Source organism: Carex rostrata, chromosome 32, assembly GCF_964058835.1.
Source record: "Carex rostrata chromosome 32, lpCarRost1.2, whole genome shotgun sequence".
Lineage (NCBI taxonomy): Eukaryota > Viridiplantae > Streptophyta > Magnoliopsida > Poales > Cyperaceae > Carex > Carex rostrata.
In genome coordinates this window covers 4,472,219-4,499,048 of record NC_135949.1, presented here as the reverse complement: position 1 = coordinate 4,499,048, position 26,830 = coordinate 4,472,219, and the positions used below count along the sequence as shown (strand labels likewise).

Below are 26,830 nucleotides of genomic sequence, written 5' to 3'. Positions count from 1 at the left end.
GAGAAAAATAGAAGAAAATGTAAAAGTGATATACAATAACAAGACTAAAAATTTGTGCCTCTGGATACTCTTTTTTAGGAAGTAATATCTCTGAATGATTAATGTTCATATTTTCTTTACTCTAACTGCTCTTATGGCAAAAGTCAACCGACTCCACTTTATTTAAAAAAATATATTTATATAGTTACAGAAACTTCTAAACCTTTTATGTAGTATAGACCAATGTATCATTATTCTAAAAAAACGACCAACTAGAAGACTAACATATTTTTTTCATATATAAAACACTTTTTAAAAAAAAAAATTATAAATAATAAAATAAGCACTTTATAAATTAAAATGAGTTTTAATTAAAATAACAATTAAATTTTTAAATTGTGAGTTTTATAAAATATAAAAAAAAAAGTAAATATGAAATTATAAATTTTAGAAAAATAATACATAGATTTTAATTTTTTTTTTTAAATATACATAAAATCCCCCTTTAAATATACATTGTCTTCTTAGAAAACACATTTACAGCACATGGACGGGTTAGCTAATGTCCCCGCAACAATCAAAGGCACATGGTTTCTATGTAAGAGGTCATGGGTTCGAAACTTAGATGTGAAAAATCATTTATTGTAATAATAAAGGTATTAACTAGTTGGGTGCCTTGACCACCAACTTTTACTTAAAAAAAAAAAAACATAGGACTGGAGTGCTAGACTATAAATTAATTAAGAACGGAGGGGACATGCATTTAAATAGAGTAATATTTTCCTATAGCTTTGCAGATGCGTAATATGTATGACCGATCATGTTGTATATGTTTCATAAAGGAAAGGTAGGTTGAAATATGATTTTGTATTGCCCTACTTTTCAGAAGATGCTACAGAAGTGCTTCTCTTTTTGATCTGTTGCTCCATTTGTATGAACGTCTTCATGTTGCCACACAATGAATTATGAATGTGTAGAAATTATAGTTTTCTTTTCATTTGCTTAATTTTATAGGAAAGCATAGAATTTTATATATAGTTATTTAAATGTAAAATAGGAAGCAAATATCCATAAAAGACATATATTTAGTAAAATGTAAAAATCGTTTTTTTTTTTTTTCCTTTTTAACGACAACTTTCAAATTTATGGCTGATGTTTGTTCTGTTTACCTATTTTGAAATAAGTCATTCAACACTGACTGGATTGTATTAAAGACATATAATGTATCCACTTTGATTGGTTTTTGTATAATTTTTAGGAAGAAATTTTAAGTGTTCTTTTTTTTCATCTTCATTTTGTCTTTGTTATTTTAATTTTCTAACAATAAAAATTATATATAATATACTAAAATTTAAAATTATTAAATGTGATCTACAGATGTACATATAAATAAAAATATTATTTTTCAGTTTATTTTTATATAAATCAACACAAGTATTAAATTAACATTATGAAATTATTCGTAGTTTTGCATGAATTGGAGTAAAATTGAAGAAATAATTAGAAGACAACTATCATACCCGAAATTCCTCCGTTGAATAAATCTCACTAAATTGATTCCATTCACTGTCAATATTCGAATGATACTGATTGTAAGAAGCTACTCAATAATTCAAACTTATATTTAAACAATAATTGTATACCTAAGACTGATGATCATGGTGTCTAGGTTACCGCTCTATATATGGTAACGCATGCAACATTATTATAGACACTAGTATAGAAAACTCGACCATATACAGCATATTTTTTTTAGAAAGTAATATCTCTGAATGATTAATAACGTGGATATTATTTTTGTTTGATCTTATTTATGTCTGCTAGCACTATTTTTCAAGAGAACGTGTTGTACGTGTGATCGTCATATAAAAAATTTATGATCAAATTCAGAAACAAATTTATCGGAAATACAAATTTTGTGATTATGTCATTTAAAATACATAAAATTTATTTGGTCTACACAAATTATAAAGAGGTTCAAACAAATTTTTTGGTCTACACAAATTATATTAAAAATCTAATATAAATTTATGAATGAGTCCAATATGAAGTCGGAATCCAACAATATCATAATGTTTGAAAGAACAGTGAACTGTTGTGTATTGCGTGGAATTCATTGTCTAACTCATGGGCCGAATCATGAGCTGAGTCGAGCCAAATGTCCAAACGAGCTGAGTCAAGCTGGGTTTTTTCTTTCAAAACTGAGCCGAACATAGAATCGAGCTGTTATGACTTTCTCAATGAGCTGAGCCGGACCTGAGCCGGGCCAAGCCCATTAGCAGGCCTACTCTCCCTTGCAGAGTTTACTTGATTCTATAGTGAGAAGGTTCCCAGGCTAGAGGGGTGGCAGTAGAGCCACGTATGCTCCTATTTTATTGATGCATTTTGATGAACTTTTTGCATAAATTTTTTTGCGAAATGAACTCCACGGGATGCTAAAACTATAGCATGATGCTAGAGATTTACATTTAGATTTTTTTGTTAGCATTAATATATGTGTTTTTGTGCTTATTATATAGAAACTTTTGTGAAGGGAAGGATAAGTTAAATTTGGATTGCCCCATGAATATGATATTATCATTTTTCATTATACATATATTTTGACATTTTGTCTGCACGGTTCTCAAGGATACTTATTTGTTTTTCAAATTGATGCTTGAATGCTTGTTTCAAAGGGATATATCTGCTATTCGTCCTTTTTTAATATGTTTTTTTTTTAAGAAAAGTAATTCTACACACCTGCTGCAGAATTGATTAAATACATATCTTGCTAATAAATAAAAACAAAGCTTGTAGAATTGACTAAAAAATTCAAAAAAAGTTACATATAGATTCATTTCATCAGAGTGCAAAATGTAGTACTTTCAAATAATTCAAATAATTGCATACACGTTCATTTTATCAAGTTCTAAATTATAGTTGCTCTCATTATTAACTACTACGTAATTAAGAAATCCAATAAAAATTAATCGCATCTAAAACAAAACAATATTTCAATCCTATTGCAAAGCACGGGCACTTAACTAGTCTCACAAAATATCTACAAATCTAAGCAAATTAAAAATATACACACCAATAACTATTTTACATAATCAAATATCCAATTTTTTTAAAAACAAATATAAACTCCCTTTGCTAATAATTACCTTGGCCCATAAATAAATATTTTAACAAAATAATTTTAAACTATTTATCTCCCGATTTTATTATGTATAAAATTTTAAAATAAAATAAAATTCAAAAGGTAGCACGCAGATGAAAGAAACTCGAAACCTAGCAGAAATGCAACCTAGGTCTGCATTTTATCTTCTATTATTTAAGGTAATAAACAGATACAAAGTTAATTTTATTGGAACAATCATTATCTTTTTCTTTTTTTTCTGTGAAATGTTGCCACATAGGATTTATTTTAGACCAGTTGGACGGACATGCTTTAGATTGGGCTTAAATGAGACATCTTTTTGGGCTTTTGAGCATAGTAGGAATTATCGGTATCGGGATCCGGATAGGTCCCAGCCGATACCGATACGGGATTGGGATATCGGATCGGTATCGGCTCAGGATCGACTCAAGATCGGAATATTTTTTTTCTTTTTTCTTTATGCTTTGCTACGTGAGAATCGGCTCAGGATCGGATCAGGGTAGGCCGATACCAATCTGGATCGGTATCGGCGGATTATTCCTACTATGCTTGTGAGGCCTTATTTGCTCTAAGTATCACTCTTTGGAACAAAAACACAAATTATGTACTCTTTGTGAAACCCAAAATCCTCTGTTGATATGACATTCAAGGGCTTACAACTCAGCCTAAAATTTAGATTAGATAAACCTACATTTAACGTATCTTCTCAAGTTTAGATAACTACATCAACTCAGCCCAAGATTTGTCGGGGAGTATGTTGAGGTGTGCTCTCCAGGGTAAGGAGAGAGAGAGATATACCCTCGGAGACCAGATTTTGACGCCGATCCAACCAACCTGGCTAGTTCCGAAATTTTTACTAATAGAAAATAAATTAAATAAATATTAATACTAGAGAATGGTTTTTATTTTTTTCGAGATATAGGAAAAACGTGATAGACTATCGTACATGGTCAGAGGCGGTGATAGAGTATCACAGTCAGGATTAGCGCTAATTAATTCCTCATTCCTTCTAACTGAACTGCTTAGGGAAAATTTCAGAAAAAACCCAGGCCGTGATATTCCATAACGGCCAGAGATTTAAAAATAAATAAAAAATGTAGGCCGTGATGGAGTATCATGGCTAGATCTTTTATTTATTTATTTATTTTTTCTATCTAGACTGATAGTCTGATTTGTAGATGCGTGGAGATTTAAGTCATTTAACCCATTCGAGAAAATTCGCTGTGGTTCAAAGTCTGATTTTGTTGACCCATTCTATAAGCTCTTGCGACTTTATTGACCCATTTTGAATGTATGGAGATTAAAAAATTTTGCTGACATTTTCATGAAAATTTTGCTGACCCATTTTGAATGCGTGGAGATTAACCCATTCGAGAGAATTCGCATCCTATGAGATATCTCATATTTTGTGTTATTTTTTGGAAAATCTGAAACTCTGGCCGTGATATTTCATGAGGGCCCGCATTTTTTTTTTTTTTTGAAAATCTCTTGCCGGGTATTACGGCCTGAGTTTTTTCTGATTTTTTTTCATGTGCAGTTCAGTTAGAAGGAACGAGGGATTAATTATCACTAATTTTGACTGTGATACTTCATCACGGCCAGAGGCCGTGATAGTCTATCACGTTTTTCTTATATCTCAAAAAAAATCAAAACCATTATCTAATATCGATATTTATTCAATTTATTTCCTATTAATAAAAATTTCGGTTTCCAGTCACTATAATCTTGTTAGTTCCTCTGATCCTCTCATCTCTACCTTCTCAATTATGCTCATGTATTTCCTTCTCTGGGGCATTTTTACAAACAGGTGGCAGGCGACAGACAGAGGGCCACAAAGTGTTACAGAGAACTGTTACACTCAGCCCTGATGATGCCAAAGCTGGAGTAAGTGTTCAATTGTTAAATTCTTGGATTGTGACGTGATCTGATCCAAGTAAATTAATTGTTTCAAAATCTGGTTTTTTTTCAGTTCTGACCTGTAAACAACATTCTATCATTCGAGCAATGCAATTAGATGTATTTGCTCCGGCTGAGGCATGTTCATATCTTGGAAAGGTAAGAAATCATATCAAGTTAATTAAATTAGGAATGTTGTAATTTATGACTTGCATCTGAGCCCATAGGTTTGGTTAGAAAATGGGTGTTTAGGGCTTCTACTGAGAATAACTCATTCATAGAACCCAAAGAATCTTACATTAAACTAATTTCTTTGCATATATTAGTTCTTCATTTTTTATATTAACTTTATTTATATTATTTATTGCCTAGTTTTTGCTTTCAGATTTATTGGGAATGAAATGAGAAATTTGACTTGTAGGTAACTAGTGACTTGACTTGGACCATTGACGAGGACCATTTAGCCAGAAAGAGTTCCAACCATGTTGTCTTGCTTGTTTCCATGTATGCAGTGAGTAGATGTATTACATTAAATTCTTATGCAAAAGCATCTACTTTCCTCCAGAAATCAGCCATGCCCTTAAAGAACCACCTCTTCCTACTACTATTGTTCATAGTAACATCCATGCCACTTTATTCATCCTCATACATCAATCCTTCTTTACCAAATGCTGATCGTTCCATCCACCTAACATGTAGCGCCGTTCCATACCCATTTGGCACTGTCGGCACCGCCTTATCAGGCTTCGAGATAGGCTGCCCCGAGGAGATGGACCCCTTGCTTTCCCCTCCCTTCTTGTCCATTTCCAATGAACCCTACACTATTCAAGAAATATCATTACAAGGCTACGTAAAGATCTTTGTGGGACCGATTTATACAAGGTGTTTAGGTGCCAATGGTAAATGGACAGAATCTAAAGGATCCGGATCGATTAACTTAGATGAAACTCCTTTTGCATTATCTTACCAATACAATATTCTCACCGTTGTTGGCTGCAACAATTTAGTCTCGATAAGAAGACAAGGAGAAATTCAGACAGCGATTCGTGGCTGTGTCACCTTTTGTGGCACTCAGGATACTTCCTTAGGCGACTCTTGCTCTGGCCTAGGTTGTTGCCAAGCTACTCTTCCAGGCACTCTAAAAAGCTTTGATCTTGAAGTTACTCGATTCAACGTATCGAATTCAAGTGCAAATTTTATGAACTGCAGTGCAGCATTTTTTGCTCAAAGAGATGATTTCAAATCAAATCAGAGCGAGTTTCTCTTTCATGACTTCAATTTTTCAGATCCACTTTCCTATGAGGATAACATCATACAATCGGATTGGGCAATCGGAAACAAGTCATGTGACGACATTGGTAATGGTTCCTCCGCATGCCAAAAAAATAGTTACTGCTATAACTCACCGTCAATGGTTGGGTATCTGTGCAACTGTAGGCAAGGATTTGAAGGAAATCCCTATGCCCAAGAAGGTTGCACAGGTATAATACATAATTTTGCAGCACAAGCATATTAACATTGCTTGAAACAGCATATAATAATTCTGACAAAATGGTTTTTAATTACTTCGCTTTTCTCTGATAACTTATTGTATATATTTTGTTGGTTCTGTAGATATTGATGAATGTCAGTATACAGATGTGAACCCCTGTATTGGACACTGTATCAACACAGAGGGAAGTTTCGCATGTGCTTGCCCTTCAGGAATGACTGGTGATGGAAGAAAAGACGGAAGCGGTTGCAAGAAGACATTTCCGCTTGGTTTCGTTTTGGGTATGCAATTCTTATCTTTCCATAAAATATTCTTAAATAATGAATACAGAAAGTATATGAGTGAGGCTATGGTACTATGCATGGTGCGGATTGGTCCATACTATGGATCAATATCTTTAATTTCAAAGTTCAAATAGTCAATCTGAACTGTTCAACACGTTATTCATACAAAAATGTACTCGCAGATTAAATTTCAAAATTTTTAAAATTTTATTTACTAATTTTTTAGATAGGTATAAAATCACTAATTTTGAATGGTCTAGACTTTTTAGATCAAGTGATTTTCTACCTATCTAAGGTAAATATTTCTAAAAAATGTAAAATTTGATCTACATGTACATATTAATATAGAGATCATATTGAACTGTCCGGATTTATTCGCTGGACTTCGAAAACGGAAATATTGATCCGGACCAAATCTGTGCTATGTATAGTACCATAGACTTACTCAATTTTTTTTTGACATAATCATATACTAAGTTCACGTTCAAATTTAATTATGACTGAAGAACATTTAAACAATGAAGACACAACAATATAAATCCTAAATATGTAAAATAGATAATCTCGTATTCAAAATATATATGACATATATAATCATATAAAAAATATGAAAAATATGGTCTCCGCTAATTTTGGTCCAAAATAATTGAACACACTTTCGAATTAAATACAACAATAGATGTGTAAAACAAAATTATGTTGAGTCAAAGGAAACAAACAACTCTAACTTTGCATGAGAAAATGATATCTTTTAGTTCCACTGTCGGGTTTTTTTTCCTAAGGTAGCACAGCGTGTGAAGTAACATACAAATCGTTTGTACATTCACCAAATCTAACTTACCGGCCCCAAATCATTTCTAAGCATACAATATATATGTATATTTTTTTTGTGATGTACGTACATCATTGTATTTCTGTAGTGCGAGGAAAGAGTTTTTTCGTTATGCACTATTGGATGGTATAAATCAAAACTAGATGACTAGTAGCGTAATACATTACATACCTACTTAGAGCATCTCCAATCCAGGAATTGAAATTAATTGCTAAATAACAATTATAAAAAATTTAGAAATTAAGCAATCCACTCTTACATTGGTACAATCAACCAAACAATTGAGAATTAAATACTTAGCCAATAAGAATTAAACATTATTTGGTCAACTCATCTTTAGAAAATGATTTCTTATTAAGCAATTCTTTCCAATAATTGCTAAATAAGCAATAGTCATACAACCCAGCAATTGACACATCAGCATAAACAATCACCGTTGGAGATGCTCTTAATCCTGGAGAGATTTCAGTGTTGTAAGGTACCAAGGGACTGGGACTGGGTATGAATATTGCACTCGAATGAAAGGATTCTCTGTAGATAACACCTGCAAACTCATTTTCCAATTACGGTATGGAATTCTAGTACAAGCAACGCCAATTCCAGCAATTCTTGATTGAGCACGACTTTGTTCTCCTTCCAATCTTTTTCATTTTGGATTGAGTGAGTTATATAATTAGAAAATAACTAGAAGTTCGGAAACTCGTAGGAAAATGTTATGTAACTCTTCATGTTGTAAAACACGTTGCAAAATAACTTTCTTACTTTTTTCTTATATCATACTTTATTTATGTATGCAGGTATCACAATAACGCTCGGATTAATTCTTGCCATCGTCATGCTTTTATCATATTTTGCGATAGTCAAGCGTGTCAAATTGTTTGAAAAGAGAAAACAGGAAAAGTTAAAACATAAGTTCTTTGTTCAAAATCGGGGGTTGCTTCTCCAACAACTAATTGCTTCCCATGAAGATGCAACACAAAATATGAGAATTCTTAGATTACATGAGTTGGAAAAGGCAACGAACGGATTCGATAATGCACTCATTATTGGTCGAGGAGGTCATGGAGAAGTTTATAAAGGAATTTTGTTGGATCAACGTGTTGTGGCTATCAAAAGGTCCAAAATTGTTGATCCGGCCGAAATCGATCAGTTCATAAATGAAGTGGTTATTCTCTCACAAGTCAACCATAGGAACATTGTGAAACTCTATGGATGTTGCCTAGAGACCGAAGTCCCATTGCTCGCTTATGAGTTCATTTCGAATGGAACACTTTTTAATCATCTCCATGTAGAGGAACATTGTTCCTTGACATGGAGGCATCGGTTAAGAATTGCTCTTGAGGCTGCAGGGGCAATTTCCTATCTGCACTCATCTGCCTCTATATCAGTTTTTCACAGAGACATAAAATCATCAAACATTCTACTGGATGATTATTTCACAGCAAAAGTGTCAGATTTTGGAGCCTCAAGATCTGTCCAAATAGATCAAACCGGTGTAACTACAGATATCCAAGGGACTCATGGATATTTGGACCCTGAGTACTATTACACCGGCCGCTTAACCCAGAAAAGTGATGTCTATAGCTTTGGTGTCATTCTAGCTGAATTGCTAACAAAAGAAAAACCATTATTCTCCTCAAGGAAGTTTCAAGATGGTAGTCTCGTTGCATATTTTAGTTCTTCGATGAATGAGAACCTCCTCTTTGAGATTCTGGATCCCAAAATTGTGAATGAGGGGCATGTAACAGAACTCGAAGCCGTCGCCAAAATTGCACAAATGTGCCTGAGAATGAAAGGAGAAGAGAGACCAACAATGAAGGAAGTGGAGGTACGGCTCGAGGTCTTGTGGCGATCCAACCAACAACAAGAACATCCTTGGACGTCTCAAAGTTTGGAGGAGAGGCAGTTTATGCTACCTGACTACATTGTGGGAATTGATTCAACCTTGCAATGTAGGTTTGAACAACAGCTAGAGTCATCATCTAAATTCCTCTCAGTAAATGATCCCCGTTCGATATAATAATGTGAGTGATTATCAGATTTTAGTTTTATTGTGAGTTATTCCTTGATACTTGTAGTTCTTTATCTATTCTTATATTCTATAAAAATTATGTAATATTTTTAAATTTTGATTTTTTTTGTTTGTGTATTACTATTGGTGTGTGTTTTTAGCTGTTGTAATTTGAATACTGACATTGAATAATTTTCAAACTTTATATTCTGCGGTGCACCTATGAAACTTTATATAATTTTTTAAGTTCCTGTGGTGGATCTGTAGTAATTCAGGCTTGGACCTTAACACCGCAATATCCAATTTATAGTACTCAGACTTGCTTTCACTATTCAATCAAATAATATGGGTGTTGAGACTAAAAACTTATGCCAGATTCAATGCAAACTTTCTGTTTTACACGAGAAAAATTTGGTAAAACCATATAATAGTAAGACAAAACATGGAAGGGAGAACCATAATCGGTTCAAACATTGTTTCCCAGGATGTATTTATAAGGTAAATTCTTAAATCTTTAAACCTCGTATCTCTTAGTACTATCAATTCAAACAATTGGATAAATGATTCATAATTCTTTAAGCATCACAGGAGTACATTTATAGTATGATGGCTGACTGATATTTCTGTTACCTTTCTTAAAATTAATTGAAATGTCAACAAGGAGTTCTCAACCATAACATGCATGCTAGAATTCTGTTCCAGTGAGCGACTGGTACATTGAACAAAAAGATTACCAGACAAACGCTCATTGTAGACTGAAGAAAACATCTTCAAATTGGTCATATTAGTAAGATGAGAAGTCACCAGGTTGAAATGAGTCGAATGGCAAACCAAACAGATTTCTTTCAAATACAAGTCTTCATGAAATTAGAAAACATTGCAAAATTTGAGATCTTATATAAAATAAGGGCTTTGTATATATTCCGTTGTTAATGATTTGTTATAAAGTACATGATAACAATTGAAATGGAGAATCCGGAGTTCATGAGACAGAAATTTGCGGACCTGTGGTTTTAATCAAGGGGATAGAAATGCTACAATTTTATACAATATATAAATGCAGTAAAACCAAAATGTTGGTCCTCAAAGTAACAAAGATAATAATACAATAATAAATAGATGACGTGCAATCCACAAACAATAAAGTTAGTTAATGATGCCTACAACTTTTGTAAAAGGAGCACCAACAACATAAAAACATATTGGTTGATATATTTTCCGTTTACCTCAGGTTAATGCAACTTTTCAGCACGCTTGTAGTTCTACAATTATAACGATTGCAATATTATTTTGGTTGGATTAGTTGACTGAAAACTTTTCTCTCCTCCTTATTGGTGGCATGGGATTCTCATGGGTTTTTTTTTGCTAAAATTAAATTGCTTGAACCATATTTTTTTTTTCTTTCCAATTAGACATGGTATATTTACACAAATTGTTTGAACTGACATCCCGGTGATTATCTGTAAGTTTGGAATCTGATTGTAAAGTAAAATGATATCAAGCAGATGGGGGTTAGCTGGGCATGATCCATTAGTGCACCCTACCCAACCATTCATCTATTGAGTACTTTTCTTTCTGCTAAATCATTCATTTATATATTGAGTACAGTTTCCGTAAATCTTTGGTCTCATTTTTCCCCTAATCATACCCGGAACCAAGAAAAATAGGAACATCGATTTTTATGTTTTTTCAGTCAAAAAATTATGTGTTCAGATTTGAACATTTTCATGTAATGTTTCAGCACTTTCGGGCCAAGATCTTTGCTACTCAAAATCAAATCTTTATACCTGACATTCATCATATTCACCGTTGGATTTGGAAAAAACAAGTGTTTAAGAAGTTCACTTTCATTCATTCCCAATGCACAAAGAACAATAATAGAGTTATTAATGATTTGTTATAAAGTACATGGGAGGTTTACTTTGACTTGTAGGTAATGACTTGACTTGGCTTTTCTTTGTAGCGTCTCCTTGTGAACCACTGATTCTTCCATAATTTTTTAGGAGGTGAGGACCTGAGGGGCAGAAGAAAGAAAATAAATAAAAAAGGTCATTGCCCAAAACAAAATAGAAGGACATGGAAGTACTCTAAAACTATACCAAAAAATAGTAATGATTTTGTTAATGCAGTGTTTTTGGGTGAAATAAAAAGATAACCTTTTCACTCGTTTAAAAAAAAAGTTATTCTTTATCTTTATATGTTTTTATATAATTATTAAAAATTTAAAAGCAGGATGTTGTTGTTGGTAAATATAGTTATATTAATTACTTTAAAATTGTCCAGACAAAGATATGTTGTGACTACTACGACAAAATCTACTCCAAGTCTTTGCAAGATTTTGAATTTTTTAGGCACTGTAGAAGTAGCAAAATATATAACTTATAATGTTGAATACATTGTAACATTTCATGCAAACCACTATATGTACCGATTCCCTATTAATTTGAGGTACACAATTACTCTTTTAAATCTGAAAGGTAAGTGATGGAGCCTACTGAGAGCAGCTAGCCCAGTATTAGCTCAGAGAAGCCCACATTAATAATTCAATAGTGTTCATGTATTGTGTTGGGCTGTTGGCTACTTAGCTTCCCATTTGCCCTATTTTATTTTGACTTGTCTGGCACCAAAATAATCGACCTAACCTGACATGGCTTGCTCTTTCTTCACCAAAATATCCCAACCGTTGAAATACGTTTGCACGAATCTCAAAGCACACATAATATGTAAACTGGATGGTGCTTTACAAGAGATTAATTTTTATTGATGTTCAAAAACATGCAGTACGTACTTCTTACATTAAAAAAAAAATTATATATAGTAAGGTTATGCTGTTAATTAGAGATGAATCTATAGAAAAATTACATGTCCCATCGATAAATCTGCACGCTATTTTTATCTATGGTAATTCAGTAAAGTTAATGCAGTACTAAAGGATAAATTAATGATGAGTAGATGCAAACCTACAAACAAAAGGTACCGAGTAACAAAGATTTGTGTGTGCTTAGCTAAGCATGCATAAATCTATGTAGTATTTAAGGTATATATAATCAATGTTTTAAAATGCGATATGCAGTTTGCAAATGATTAATAACTGCATAGTACTGGAGCAATATGCTTCTGCATACCTACACCAATCCATATAACTTAATTTATATTAAAAAAGTTCACTTAACTAGCTAGGTGTCGATAGCGCGTAGTATATATATATAGGTTAAAAGAAGTGAAGATAGCAGCTGTAGAAGATAGCACGCAATATATATATATATATATAAGATTATGTTACATCAGCTGATATGCATTCAAGTACAAAAGGGGTAGCTGTCGTGTAAGTACAGATTCCTTAAATGCATGTATTACAGTCAATGCGATATCCTACGCTACTATACTCTACTTGATGGAAACATTAATATACTGAGCATTTTGAATAATTTTATATCATAATTGAATGCCACAAATAACAAAAACAAAAGAAGTTTGTTGCGCATGCCAATTGCCAACTGTAAAGTTATCTTGCCAACTGTAAAGTGAGTCAGAGGTGTTATAAATAGGAATGAAAAATATTGTGGAGTAAAAGCTTTTGAAGGGATGACACAAAATACATAATTAATATGATTGAAATAAAAGTTGATATGATTTTTGCACGTACAGAATATGACATCTTCATAAGCTTTTGAATGTTTCTTTACTTTTCAATTAATGAAGGCCTACGGGTTTGAAATAAAAAAAAAAAAGGTAAGAGCCTTTATATTTGAAACACTTGTTTATAAATTCTTCGTCCAATTTTTTAATAAATTTAACACGTATTGATAAGAGCCTTTGTATTTTTAACAAAAAATTGTGAGGTGACTTTGAATATTAAAAAAAAAATGACACGTATTTATAAAAAAAATACTCAACAAAAATACGTGTTGATGGCACGTGGTCAATACATAAAAGGGGGAGTTTCATGTATCCCTCCAAAAAATTTAATATTACGTATTTTTTATCAAAGGCATAACATCTTCTATTTAATTAAAATAAAAAATATAACATCTTCTATTTAATTAAAATAAAAAATCATACCAGAAATAGGATTTTAAATTTGTTGAATAATTTACCATACATAGGGCTTATTTCCGATAAATTATTTACTAGAATTGGCAGATTTGAAATTTTATTCAAAACATGTGAGACTTGGAAATTTTATATTTGTTATATTAAATAAAAATTTCGGACCAAACTGCCTTTTTTTTTTTCTTGGAGATAAGAATTTGAGGAATACCTAGAACGGCCATTTTCTAATTTATTAATGGACTAGAATTCGCAGGATTATTTAAGTAATTTTATTTTTAGTAGATAATTAAATGGTCAAATTTAACTTAACTTGTTGTTTTATAATTATATATTGGTCTGACAATTCATTAATATCTATGGAGGCGCGCATATAAAGATTATAGGTGACAAAGCACGAAAACTTTATTTAGAAAAAAGAGAACACTATAAATATATGTTCAAACTCAGGAAGATGATGAGGTGCTGTTCCATATCTTTTGAGATGAGCGAGGTGGTCCAATAAAAGATAAGCCCTATGCTTTTAGTGTGGTGCATGCATTAGATAGTAAGTTGTGGAATTAGAACTGCTTGTCCCCCTAGATTCCCCTTGGAGAACCTAAACGGAGGAGGTTCAGTTGAAGGAGGTGTACTATGGGGACACGGTGTGCCAGGAGAAGACGAAGCTGCCGCTTAAATAGGTGGGGCTGCTGAACGGGCTACTGCCCTACGGGACATCACCGAGTGAAACAATTATTGAATAGAGCAAAGCAAGCACTAATTACAATGAAGATTGTTTTTCTACTTGTTCTCGTTTTGGTTTTTTCCGGTACGTAATTAATTAGTTTCATTCCATATATATGTTGTTAATTATTACAGCTAGCTAGCTAGCTGGAACTATATATTATTATTATTTTTGTTTTCCAATAAAATAAGTTTAATTAGGTCCAACACTAATAGTAAATGCATGTGATGAAATGGAGATGTATTTGCCATTATATTGCACTGATCAGGGACGGTGCAATTTCAGAATGGATTGCATTCCCAAATTGCGCCAACAAAAATGTGGTGAACAAAGTTTCGGAAGCCGCATCAAAAGTCGATGTCAAGACAACAAATGTTATTGCCTGTATGACTACTAGTAGATTGATGAATATATATATATATGTGTGTGTGTGTGTATGTGTGTGTATGCACGCATATATAATGTAATTATTCAGATTGATCCATGGATCGATTCAGTACTGCATTTTATATAATTAATTTGTACGTATTACTAAATTTTGATTATATTAATTTGGCAGTTAGTCATTAATGAAAACTAATAAATTTGTGTGTATTTTCTAGCATTGTTAACTATATATTGAAATAAAATTAAAGTATTAATTAATTTTATTTGTTGATTTGCTTCTCCCTCTGTTTATTATCTATGTCGTTATTTTATATATTTGGTGTCATAAATTTTATGTTTAGTTTTAATATAATTAATCCCGCAAATTTCTTTTATGGTAAACAGAACATTTATGACAACATGCAGTTGCCACATATATAAAATAATGACATAGATAATAAACAGAGGGAGAAGCAAATCAACAAATAAAATTAATTAATACTTTAATTTTATTTCAATATATAGTTAACAATGCTAGAAAATACACACAAATTTATTAGTTTCCTTTAATGACTAACAACCAAATTAATATAATCAAAATTTAGTAATACGTACAAATTAATTATATAAAATGCAGTACTAAATCAATCCACGGATCAATATGAATAATTACATTATATATGCGTGCATACATATATATATATAGAGATGGGCTATATTGTTAGTTTGTAATAATCTAGAAGTCAATAATACAATAATTAATCATAAAAGCTTTGTTCATGAATTGAATGTTTATATATCATTTTGTTGCCTTGAGTATTATTGCATTTATGGATCATTTCGAGTTCATGACTGAAATTGTGAAACTCCATAATATAGATGATATATACTCTTAATCTTAAAAGGTCACTAACCAAGGTAATTAGCAGGAACACTAATTACCGCTATAAGGTTAGTATGTGGATTAAAAGATGGTTAAGTTTTACAAACCATTTGACACGAGATGTCATTTTAATCACATAGATACATGTTCTAGGAACATGGTATTTGACAAGACCCCGAATGAAACATTAAATAGAATTGTGTTCGTGTCATTTATGTTTTTCATTCAGTGTCAAAGTTCTAAGGTATGAGGTATTTATCGTTCCCACTAAGAAATATATATGTGTGAGTGTTATCTAACACTGTCCGTAAAAAGCAGTCATAACGGTAGCACTTCGATATATATAGCTTAGCTGAGGAAGTGATAGTCTACCAAGAATACTACTTGTCCCTCGTATCTCTATACGAGTTATAGCATCACTGGGCCCCTTGATAGAGTTAGATTATCTGCATGCGGTATAATTACAAGAGTAATTATATTTGATAATCTACTCAAGATCAAGAAAAGATACAGTTAGCAAGGATGACACACATCTACCTTGAAACTGATCTGATAGCTATGAGGCAGAAGAACAGACACAAGTAAATTGTTTACTGGATCGTGATATTGTACAGTACAGCATCATCTGTGTAATTGGATGGTCATGATGTGTTGCCAGACGCCACCCATGATTATAGAAGTTAAAAAGGTTTTAACTCTATTTACCAACATAACACAGATCCTATTGGGTCACACCATATAGGAGTTAATCGGAGAATCTTATTTTGATTGATTATAAATTGGTTATGATCAATGATAAGATGGTTATAATTAATTATATATGATATAATTAAATTATAAATGTCATTTAGAATGACAAGCAGAAACAACGGTTAATTTATAAACGTAAACGTTACGTTGTATAAAAGTTACCGAACAACAACCGAAAAGAAATATAATTGTATATGACAATTATATATATTTGGTTTGGATTTTAATTTGTTAATTATGGGTTTGATTTATGGATTTAAAAGCCCAAAATAATCAAAGCCTTAATTAAAATTAAAAGCCCAAAGTCAAAGCCCAAAATCAAAGCCCAACACTATTCATGCCTTATTGGACCAAGGGTATTTTGGTCTTTTTACCTTGGTGCCGACTTCCCTTGGCTTGACATGTGTCATGAAAGGTGGCAAGGGTATTTTGGTCATTTCACATGATAAAAGGATGAGGTGTTAAGGGTTTTTGGTAAATAGATTTGTTTTGAGGGGTATTTTGGTCTTTTGCAAACCTCCTCAAAAGTCTATAAATAGAGGGGTAGGGGTAGAGAGAAAGACCATCTATTTCACGTGTTAATCTGATTACTTCGTTAATCGGTTTTTCTCTCTTTCTCCGTTTCGGTGAATAGTGTTTCTACAGAATTCCGCGGTTTACGGTATTTCTGGCAGAAGAAGTAAATCGCTCTCCGGTTAGTCCTGGTGGATAACCTATAGAGGTATCACACGTGTGATACTGCGAGTCGATTCCATCCCTGGTGAGGCTCTACTCGCTCGGTCTGCATTCCAACTGAGATTTGGAATTAAGGTATAAATTGTTGTATTAATCTATTTAATTTGTAAATAGATTTAATGCTTTAGAAAATCAATTATGGAGTAGATCTGTAAATAGGATTAAACGAATCTTCTTGATTCATTTAATCCGTAGCTTAAGTTAGATGTAAAAATTTTTGTTTTACTCTTTCCGCAGCTTAAGCTAATTAAATGGGTTTGAACCGTTCACGAAAACCCAACATATGGTGCATTGCAATGCATGGAGGGGTTTGTGCATTGGACCATAAATCTAAAATTCAAAGTTCAAATGACCGATCCAAACCGTTCATCTTGTTCTCCATGTGCTTGGAGACCAAATTTTACATTTTTCTGAATTTTTTTACTATTCATTAAGTATTTTACAAAATTGTTGATCCAACGGTGGCTTAACAAAACAGTAAAATCAGCAGCCACCGTTGGATCAACAATTTTGTAAAATACTTAATAAATAGTAAAAAAATTCAGAAAAATGTAAAATTTGGTCTCCAAGCACATATTAATATGGAGAACAAGATGAACGGTTTGGATCGACCATTTGGATTTTGAATTTTAGATTTATAGTCCAATGCACAAACCCCTCCATGCATTGCAATGCACCATCGCCCATCTCTCTCTCTCTCTCTATATATATATATATATATTCATCGATCTGCTAGCAGTCATAGAGGCAATAACATTTGTTGTCTTGACATCAGCTTTTGATGCGGCTTCCGAAACTTTATTCACCACATTTTTGTTGGCACAATTTGGGAGTGCAATCCATTCTGAAATTGCACTATCTCTGATCAGTGCAATATAATGGCAAATACATCTCCATTTCATCACACGCATTTACTGTTGGTGTTGGACCTAATTAAATTTATGGAAAACAAAAACTAATAATAATATAAAGTTCTAGCTAGCTAGCTAGCTGTAATAATTAACAACATATATATGAAATAAAACTAATTAATTACGTACCATAAAAAACCAAAATGAGAACAAGTAAAAAAACAATCTTCATTGTAATTATTGCTTGATTTGCTCTATTCAATAATTTAACCTATGAAAGCAACAAATTATCCTAATTTAACTTATGAAAGTAACCTAAAGAACTTCACCGTTACTGGTACCTCCAAGTTGCACTTCTACCTACTGTAGGTACGGTTTTTCTAGTATTTTTCTTGACCCAATTTCCCTACTGCTGATCGTTGTGTCTGAACAAGGACCTGACTAATGTTATTATGTGCCGCTACATACACCGGTATCGTGCCTTTTAGTGCGATACCCACGGTCTGAACAAGGAACTTCCTATGAGAACTACAAAAACTCCACAATTTGAATTTTTTTTAAAGTATTAATATTTATGCAATTTTCTCTTCCAAATGAGATCCATGATCGATGACATACTTTCAGGCTCGTCGTCACGCAAGTGTTTATACCTCGCTATACAAGTATTTATACCTTTGCAAGTATTTTTTACATATGACACTGAAAGTATTAATATCTAAATATTGAAAGTATTTATACTTATACACTGAAGTATTTATACCTATAAGGTCAACTATGTTTATTAAAGGAAAGTTGATGCGGGAATGATTGGGGAACTCAAAAAGAGATTATAATAACAAGTTTCGCATCAAAATATTAACATCTTACTTTTTTAAGTGCTAATATCTTATCTTCTAGGTATTTACATCTACGAAGGTATAAATATATAAGTATTTTTTACATATGACACAGAAAGTATTAATATTTAGACACATAAAGTATTTATATCTATGCACTGAAGTATTTATTTTTATGAGATTAACTATTTTTGTTAGAGAAATGTTGACGCGGAATTAGTGCCGGGACTTTGAAAGGGGAACCATATAATTAGTGGGGACCATAGAGAAAGAGTACTGCTAGGATTTTAGAATAATAATTAATTGAGACTATATAATATATTTTTAGAATAATAATTAGTGGACATAATATAATTAGTGGGGACCATAACACATTATTTTTTTAAGTCCGGGTACTGTAGCACGGGTACAGTGAGGATACTGTACCGCAGGTACAAAAATAATTATTCAAAGAATTATTATCTGATATACCTTTAATACCTCAACCAATTCCATCTATATTAATTAATTGTGATTCTAGAGCTGCTATTGAATTTTGCAAGAAAAAGTTAATAAATTCAAAGTTAAACAGACATATAAAAAGAAGACAAAAATTAATTAAACAAAATATAAAAAATGAAATTGTTACTATTCAACATGTAAGACCAGAAAACAATCTTGCTGATTGCTTTACTAAAGGATTAAATAGGACAAAAGTCCAAAATTCATCGAGGGGGATGGGATTATGCCCATAATGGGTCTTCTTGCGGTGGCAACCCAATCTCTGATAGGCGATCCCTTGAAAGAGATTCAATGGGTAATAACAAACCGATAAGTTGACCAAAAGAGTACACATTTTTTTTTGGAGTATCGACTCCAACCCCATCCCTATGGTGAGTGTGCTTTATGTAGATGGTAGGATGAGCATATTAGCTCTTAATGAGAACCGAGGCGGTAATTTCCGCAGGATATGTCTCTACACATATCCTTGGTAGGTAACTCACCTATATGAGAGTGTCTGTATACGACCACGGTGCGAGGCATGGGTAAGCCTTCAAGACTCTCATGAAAAATCCAAGGTATTTGCGTAAGGCCATTTAATGCGCTCACTGTGATGAGAATCTCCATATTGTGGAACAAAGGAACGAGTTCAAGACATATTTCTCTCTGTTTCCTCCAAATATTAAGCTATCAATACTAGATGAAGTTCAAAATTTGTAAACTACTTCATCGATGCGCAATAGATATCCAGCAATTTAGTTCTATAAATTTCAATCATTTCATATTCTTATATTTTGAGTTTTGTGGGGGATTGTTGGAATTTAAACATTAAAACTCAAAATTTCAAGTTAATATGTTTGCATATTATCTCCAATTGATTGACTAGCTGTCATACGTATTAATTATTTCCGTTGATATGAAGATTTGAAATTAAAACTGAGATATATTTCTTTAATGGTAAATCATTTCTGTTAGTGACAATTGATTTCATATTTATTACTCTTTAATAGTAAATATATTTACAGCAATCATGCATATGCATTTCCTATTTTGGTATTCAAGGCATATGGTAGTTTTGTCTGTCTCTTTCTCTTCCCTAATTCATGCAAAAACGTTTTTGACCTAAATATAAGTCCTTCACATTCTTAGGGGATGCATGCTGAAACAGAAAAAAGAAATACAGTCTTTCCGTATCATCTCAACCAATTCATATTATTCCTCTAGATTTTCAATTCACTACTACAATAATATTATTCGGTAAATTGCTAGGTATCAAGGAGTTGTCATCTGTCACTTCCACGGTCGTGTCCCAAGAAGTTGACTATCCCGGATTATCTTGGTTGTGATTCCAAATCTTGCACGGTAGAGACGGAATTCGCTTAAGGACAGTGCTTCGCACAATCCGGGTAACTCAATTTTAATTATAATTTATTTTCTAAAAATTACTCGATATCTTTTATTATATTTTAAAGATAAGAAAAAATAACATATACATTTATCTAGGGGTTATGTGTATTGAGGTATATAATAATAATAATATTATTAATAATAATAATAATAATAAATATTATTTTGTACTATTATAAAAAAGAGTTAATTTCTTATTTATCTCTGAAAACTTCTTCAGGTTTCTATTTATCATTGAATTCTTTATTATTATATCTAATAAATCCCTCAACTCTGTTGACATTTTTTTATTTACCCCTAATGTTAACTACTCATTGTCAAAATTTATTTTTTCCCATTGAGCCCTTCTGATCAAGCAAATCTTATTAAAGCTAGTAATATATTATGTGGGATCTTTTAAAATATTTTATTCAAAACCGTCCATTTTGATTTGTGGATCTCATGCCAACAAAAGCATGCATGCATGTTTGTGACTGAATTCAGTATTTCAGCATTTACGCTTTTATCATAGGTGCCAGACTCTTTGTTGCATCAACTTATTATTATTTTTTTTTTGTAGGTTAGTGGCTTTAAATGCTTACTAAGAATTTCATTAATAAAAAAACATATTTACAATTGATCAAATGACCGTATTTATTAAATCTACTTATTTTATTCTCATAAAATCATCTAAATTACTCTAATATTCTAATTATCTCTTCAACACTCTAACACCTTAATCTTCATCTCACTTCATGACCGGATCCTTCTTCAACCCCGCCGCGCTCCGACAACGACCGGATCTAATCACTATTGCGCTCCAATTGAGATGTTGATCACTCTAATGCTATCTCGCTCAACGACCAGATCCACTTTTTCGATCACTGCCGCGCTCTGACGACGATCGAACCTACTAACCGTTGCACTCCTATAAAGAAATAGACTCTACGCTCCGAGTTTCGACGATACTGCACTTCCGGCTTCGATCGGCTCCGCTCGACTCTAGTTCCGCCCCTCTCTCATTCTCCTCTCCGCTTGAGAAGATAAAACCGAGAGAGGAGAGGATGTTGTGTCGAAAATAAAGACTACAAAAGAGTAGAAGAAAAGGAGTTCAATGGAGAAAGGAGGAATGTGTGGTGTCTCAACTTAATTTACTATTCTATTACAGCTTGGTTCATTTGAGATAAAACTTGGATGCTTATTCTCTCATATTTTATATTATGGTATTTCAGAAGGTCTTACCTAAATTATTTTATATTTTGTTCAGGTCACCGAAAGAAACGGCTAGGTTTGTTTCCAGCCTTCATTATATAACCAACATTTTCCCAAAATAACCTAGACATATCTCATATTAGCTTTTATCCTTTTATAATGTTCATTATGTAACCGAAGTTTCAACAGTAATATCAAAATAGCCATCCTAGTCATATAAGTAAGAAAAACCACAAAATTGCCAATACAGTACTAAAATTAAAAAAAAAAACATTTGCTATGTACTGAAGTCGGGCATCTCCAACTCGCTGAAGTCAGGCATCTCCAACTCACTGGTAATTGAGCATTCAGCAATCTCTTGTGTAGGACCCTCCATGTCTTTTATTGCTGTGTGAAGCATGGCAGCAACTTGTCTCATATCAGGTCTCCTCTCCCCTTCCATGAGCAAGCATGTTCTCGCTAGCTCCATCACTCGTTTAATAAGTCCCATGTTCTCTCCATCCATACTCATGAATGATGTGATGTGATCATCCAATATCTCCTCAGCTCTGTTGTCCTTCATAGCATACAAATATTCTGCTGCGAGGCTACAGTACTCCAACCCTTCCATGTAGAAGGCCTTCTTTCTGGTGAGAAGTTCTATGAGAACCGCACCAAAGCTATACACGTCACTTTTTATAGTGAGTTGGCCAGTCTGCACGTACTCTGGGTCTAAGTAACCACGGGTACCTTGCACATGTGTCACAAATTCTTCATCATCCCCCGTTGGTGCCAAAACCGAAGCACCAAAATCAGACACCTTGGCCACAAAATTCTCATCCAAAAGTATATTGGAGGTTTTCACATCACGGTGAACAATGGAAGGGGATGCCCATGAGTGCAAATAAGCTAGTGCTTCTGCAGTCTCTTGAGCAATCCTTAAACGATTGTTTAACGGGATGCACGTGGCATTCTCCCCATGGAGGAGGTCAAATAGAGTTCCTTTGGAAATGAACTCGTAAACTAAGACTGGGATTTCCAATTCAAGACAACAACCGAGGATTCTTACTATATTTTTATGGTTAATTTGGGAAAGGATGAGAATCTCTTTACCAAATTCTTTTTTTTGCCTCTCATTGATTGTCTTGCATTATTTTATAGCTACCTCTTTGTTATTAATGGTACCTCTGTATACTGTACCATTTCCTCCTTCTCCTACCACATTCTTTGAGTTGAAGTGGTCGGTAGCCTCTTTCAGTTCTTGTTCTTTGAATATTCTAAATGAAAATCCCTGCTCAGATTTCATCTTCTCAAGCAACAAATGACCTCCATATTGCCGAAAATATTTCTCCTTGATTGTAGTGATTTGTCTTCGTCTTTGATAGGCCCAATACACCAAGGAGCTGGAAAGAAATAGGATAACAATACAAATACTAAGTCCTGCAAATAATTAAATGAATATTAGTTCAACTGATCAATCAATTACTTTTTTTCTATATAAACTAATTCAATTGATCAATTACTTGAGTTATTGAAATTAAAATTTGTTAAACTTACGATTATTACAAAAAAATTTGAGTAAGTCTATGTAGAGTGGAAAAAACGTGCTGTGCCGTGTTGTGACTTTGGTCTCGTGCCGTGTCGTGTCGTGACCAAGTAAACAGTGATATGTGCCATGCCGCACCGTGACCAAAATATTGAGGGATGGTCACGGAATGCGAATCACACCATGACTCACGTGCCGTTCCGTGACGGAGCCGGCTCCGGCGTGCCATTTTTCCCACTCTAAGTCTACGGTACTATACATAGCACAGATTTGGTCTGTATAATGGATCAATATTTCCATTTTCAAAGACCAAAGAATCAATCTGGACAGTTCAATATGATCTCTATATGAATATGTACATGTAGATCAAATTTTACATTTTTTAGAAATATTTACTATATTCTTAGATAGGTAGAAAATCACTTGATCTAAAAAGTTTAGACCATTCAAAATTAGTTATTTTATACCTATCTAAAAAATTAGTAAATAAAATTTTAAAAATTTTGAAATTTAATCTGGGAGTACATTTTTGTATGAATAATGTGTTGAACAGTTCAGATTGACTATTTGAACTTTGAAATTAAAGATATATTGATCCATAGTACGGACCAATCCGCACCATGCATAGTACCATAGCCTCACTCATATACTTTCTGTATTCATTATTTAAGAATATTTTATGGAAAGATAAGAATTGCATACCCAAAACGAAACCAAGCGGAAATGGTTTCTTGCAACCGCTTCCGTCTTTTCTTCCATCACCAGTCATTCCTGAAGGGCAACCACATGTGAAACTTCCCTCTGTGTTGATACAGTATCTAATACAGGGGTTCACATCCGTATACTGACATTCATCAATATCTACAGAACCAACAAAATATATACAATAAGCTATCAGAGAAAAGCAAAGTAAAAACCATTTTGTCAGAATTATTATATGCTGTTTCAAGCAATGTTAATTTGCTTGTGCTGCAAAATTATGTATTATACCTGTGCAACCTTCTTGGGCATAGGGATTTCCTTCATATCCTTGACTACAGTTGCACAGATACCCAACCATCGACGGTGAGTTATAGCAGTGACTATTTTTTTTGCATGCGAAGGAACCAATGTCGCTCCTAATAGAAGCTTCACATGACTTGTTTCCGATTGCCCAATCCAATTGTATGATGTAATCGTCATAGGACTGTGGATCTGAAAAATTGAAGTCATGAAAGAGAAACCCGCTCTGGTTTTGTTTTAAATCATCTCTTTGAGCAAAAAATGCTGCACTGCAGTTGATAAAATTTGCAGTTAAATTCGATATGCTGAATCGAGTAACTTCAAGATCAAAGCTTTTTAGAGTGCCTGGAAGAGCAGCTTGGCAACAACCTAGGCCAGAGCAAGAGTCGCCTAAGGAAGTATCATGAGTGCCACAAAAGGTGGCACAGCCCCGAATCGCTGTCTGAATTTCTTCTTGTCTTCTTATCGAGACTAAATTGTTGCAGCCAACAACGGTGAGAATATTGTATTGGTAAGATAATGCAAAAGGAGTTTCATCTAAGTTAATCCATCCGGATCCTTTAGATTCCATCCATATACCATTGGCACCTAAACACCTTGTATAAATCGGTCCCGCAAAGATATTTATGTAGCCTTGTAATGATATTTCTTGAATAATGTAGGGTTCGTTGGAAATGGACAAGAAGGGAGGAGAAAGCAAGGGATCCAGCTCCTCGGGGCAGCCTATCTCGAAGCCTGGTAAGGCGATGCCAACAGTGCCAAATGGGTATGGAACGGAGCTACATGTTAGGGGGATGGAACCATCAGCATTCGGTAAAGAAGGATTGATGTATGAGGATGAATAAAGTGGTATGGATGTTAGTATGAACAATAGTAGTAGGAAGAGGTGGTTCTTTAAGGGCATGGTTGATTTCTGGAGGAAATTAGATGCTTTTGCTTAAGAATTCAATGTAATACATCTACTCACTGCATATATGGAAACAAGGAAGACAACATGTTTGGAACTTTATGTACTTTGCATTTCCTTTCTTTGATTTGTTGACTTTGGAGTCAATTTCAGTATGGTTTGTGGTCTCTTAATTTTTCTTATATGTAACTAATTTATTTTATATTTTTGCTTCACATATATAGAGGAGATAATTTGTTTGTGCACAAATTAGAAGTGAGAATTAGTCTTGGCTGAATGGTCCTCGTCAATGGTCTAAGTCTAACTGGCTATTTTTTCCACACAAAAATGGACTACTTTAAATGAGAGAACTTTGATTGCTCAACTTAGCCTCACCAGCTGGTCAAATTAATGTTAGTAGATGGGTGAATTGAAAACTCTAGCATTTCTGTCCACTTAGGTTCACAACGTGAGCACTACTACAAAGAAAAGCCAAGTCAAGTCACTAGTTGCCTACAAGTCAAAGTCACTAGGTTTCTATATGAAACGGGCTATATGCCAGAATTTCCAAAAAATAGTTGCCTACAAGTCAAAGTCAATATTTCATGGACTCCGGATTCTATATAACAAATTAATCATATGAGCTTTATCATTTCCAGAATCTGTGTCCTCTTAAAGTGTATTAACAAATGTAGAAAGTTCTTACGTGGTTGTCTAACAATGACTATTTAATAAATTACAGAATTAGTTAACAAAATATCATATACAATTGGTATTTATGAAAATTGCAATTTATAAAGTCTACATGTTTGAGTATAAAAAATGATAATGCAAAATGTAATACAATTTATACTTCACCGTATCCTAATTTGGATAATGGTCATTTGTTTGTTCATTTTCTGATTAAGTATCAACTAGGCTTGTTCTCAAACTTTGAGTGTTTTGTTCGACAATCTCAACCGTTTAAATACGTTCTGCACGAAGCACAACGCACAAATAATACTGCTTCTCCGTTATCCTCGATTAGGAACTGTACACGTCGGTCACACAAATAGGGGTGTCAATGGTACCTTTTTAGCCGTTTACCCAACCCGTATCGTATTCGATAAGGCAGGTATGGATAAGTTTTTTTTTCGTCAGCTTATTGGGTATGGGTATGGGTAAGAATTTTTTTTCGTTAAATAAATGGGTAAGGGTATGGGTAATGACTATTTCGTACCCGTTACCCTATAGGGTAATTATAAAATCCAAATATATATTCAATTCAATTTCCAACCCACTTAAATGTATATTCAATTCAATTTCCAACTCACTTAAATGTATATTCGTGTTTTTGAATTTTTATTCTTTATAAAAAATAATTTAGTTGGATTGCACATTTGTTTTATTTTTTTTATTAGAAATGCTATTATATATGTGTTAAAATGAATGAGTTTTTGATGTTTAATTTGTAAAATACAATAAAACTAATTATTATACTAGTATTATCCGTTATTCACCCGCTACCG

General features: G+C 33.1%; 3 protein-coding genes across 3 annotated transcripts in view; 2 read left to right on the top strand and 1 right to left on the bottom strand.

The window, feature by feature from the left end:
* LOC144548125 (uncharacterized) overlaps positions 1-26,830 on the top strand; it is an 80,164-nt gene that overhangs the window by 41,570 nt on the left and 11,764 nt on the right. The gene's annotated exons all lie outside the window — the stretch shown is intronic.
* On the top strand, positions 6,673-9,843 carry LOC144548124 (wall-associated receptor kinase 3-like). Its single transcript, XM_078296815.1, has 2 exons — positions 6,673-6,790; positions 8,423-9,843. The coding sequence occupies exons 1-2, from the start codon at positions 6,724-6,726 to the stop codon at positions 9,643-9,645; spliced, it is 1,290 nt and encodes a 429-aa protein (XP_078152941.1). The 5' UTR covers positions 6,673-6,723; the 3' UTR covers positions 9,646-9,843.
* On the bottom strand, positions 22,579-25,537 carry LOC144548090 (wall-associated receptor kinase 17-like). Its single transcript, XM_078296769.1, has 3 exons — positions 24,425-25,537; positions 24,137-24,295; positions 22,579-23,328 (listed from the first exon to the last, which is right to left on the bottom strand). Exons 1-3 carry the CDS (start codon positions 25,338-25,340, stop codon positions 23,039-23,041), a joined length of 1,365 nt encoding a protein of 454 aa, XP_078152895.1. The 5' UTR covers positions 25,341-25,537; the 3' UTR covers positions 22,579-23,038.

Coding starts and splice junctions, on each gene's coding strand:
- LOC144548124 (XM_078296815.1), top strand. CDS start 6,724: ATGACTGGTGATGGAAGAAAAGACGGAAGCGGTTGCAAGAAGACATTT. Junction 6,791..8,422: donor TCCGCTTGGTTTCGTTTTGG/GTATGCAATTCT, acceptor TTATGTATGCAG/GTATCACAATAACGCTCGGA.
- LOC144548090 (XM_078296769.1), bottom strand. CDS start 25,340: ATGCCCTTAAAGAACCACCTCTTCCTACTACTATTGTTCATACTAACA. Junction 24,296..24,424: donor TGCCCAAGAAGGTTGCACAG/GTATAATACATA, acceptor TTGGTTCTGTAG/ATATTGATGAATGTCAGTAT. Junction 23,329..24,136: donor TCCGCTTGGTTTCGTTTTGG/GTATGCAATTCT, acceptor AATTATTTGCAG/GACTTAGTATTTGTATTGTT.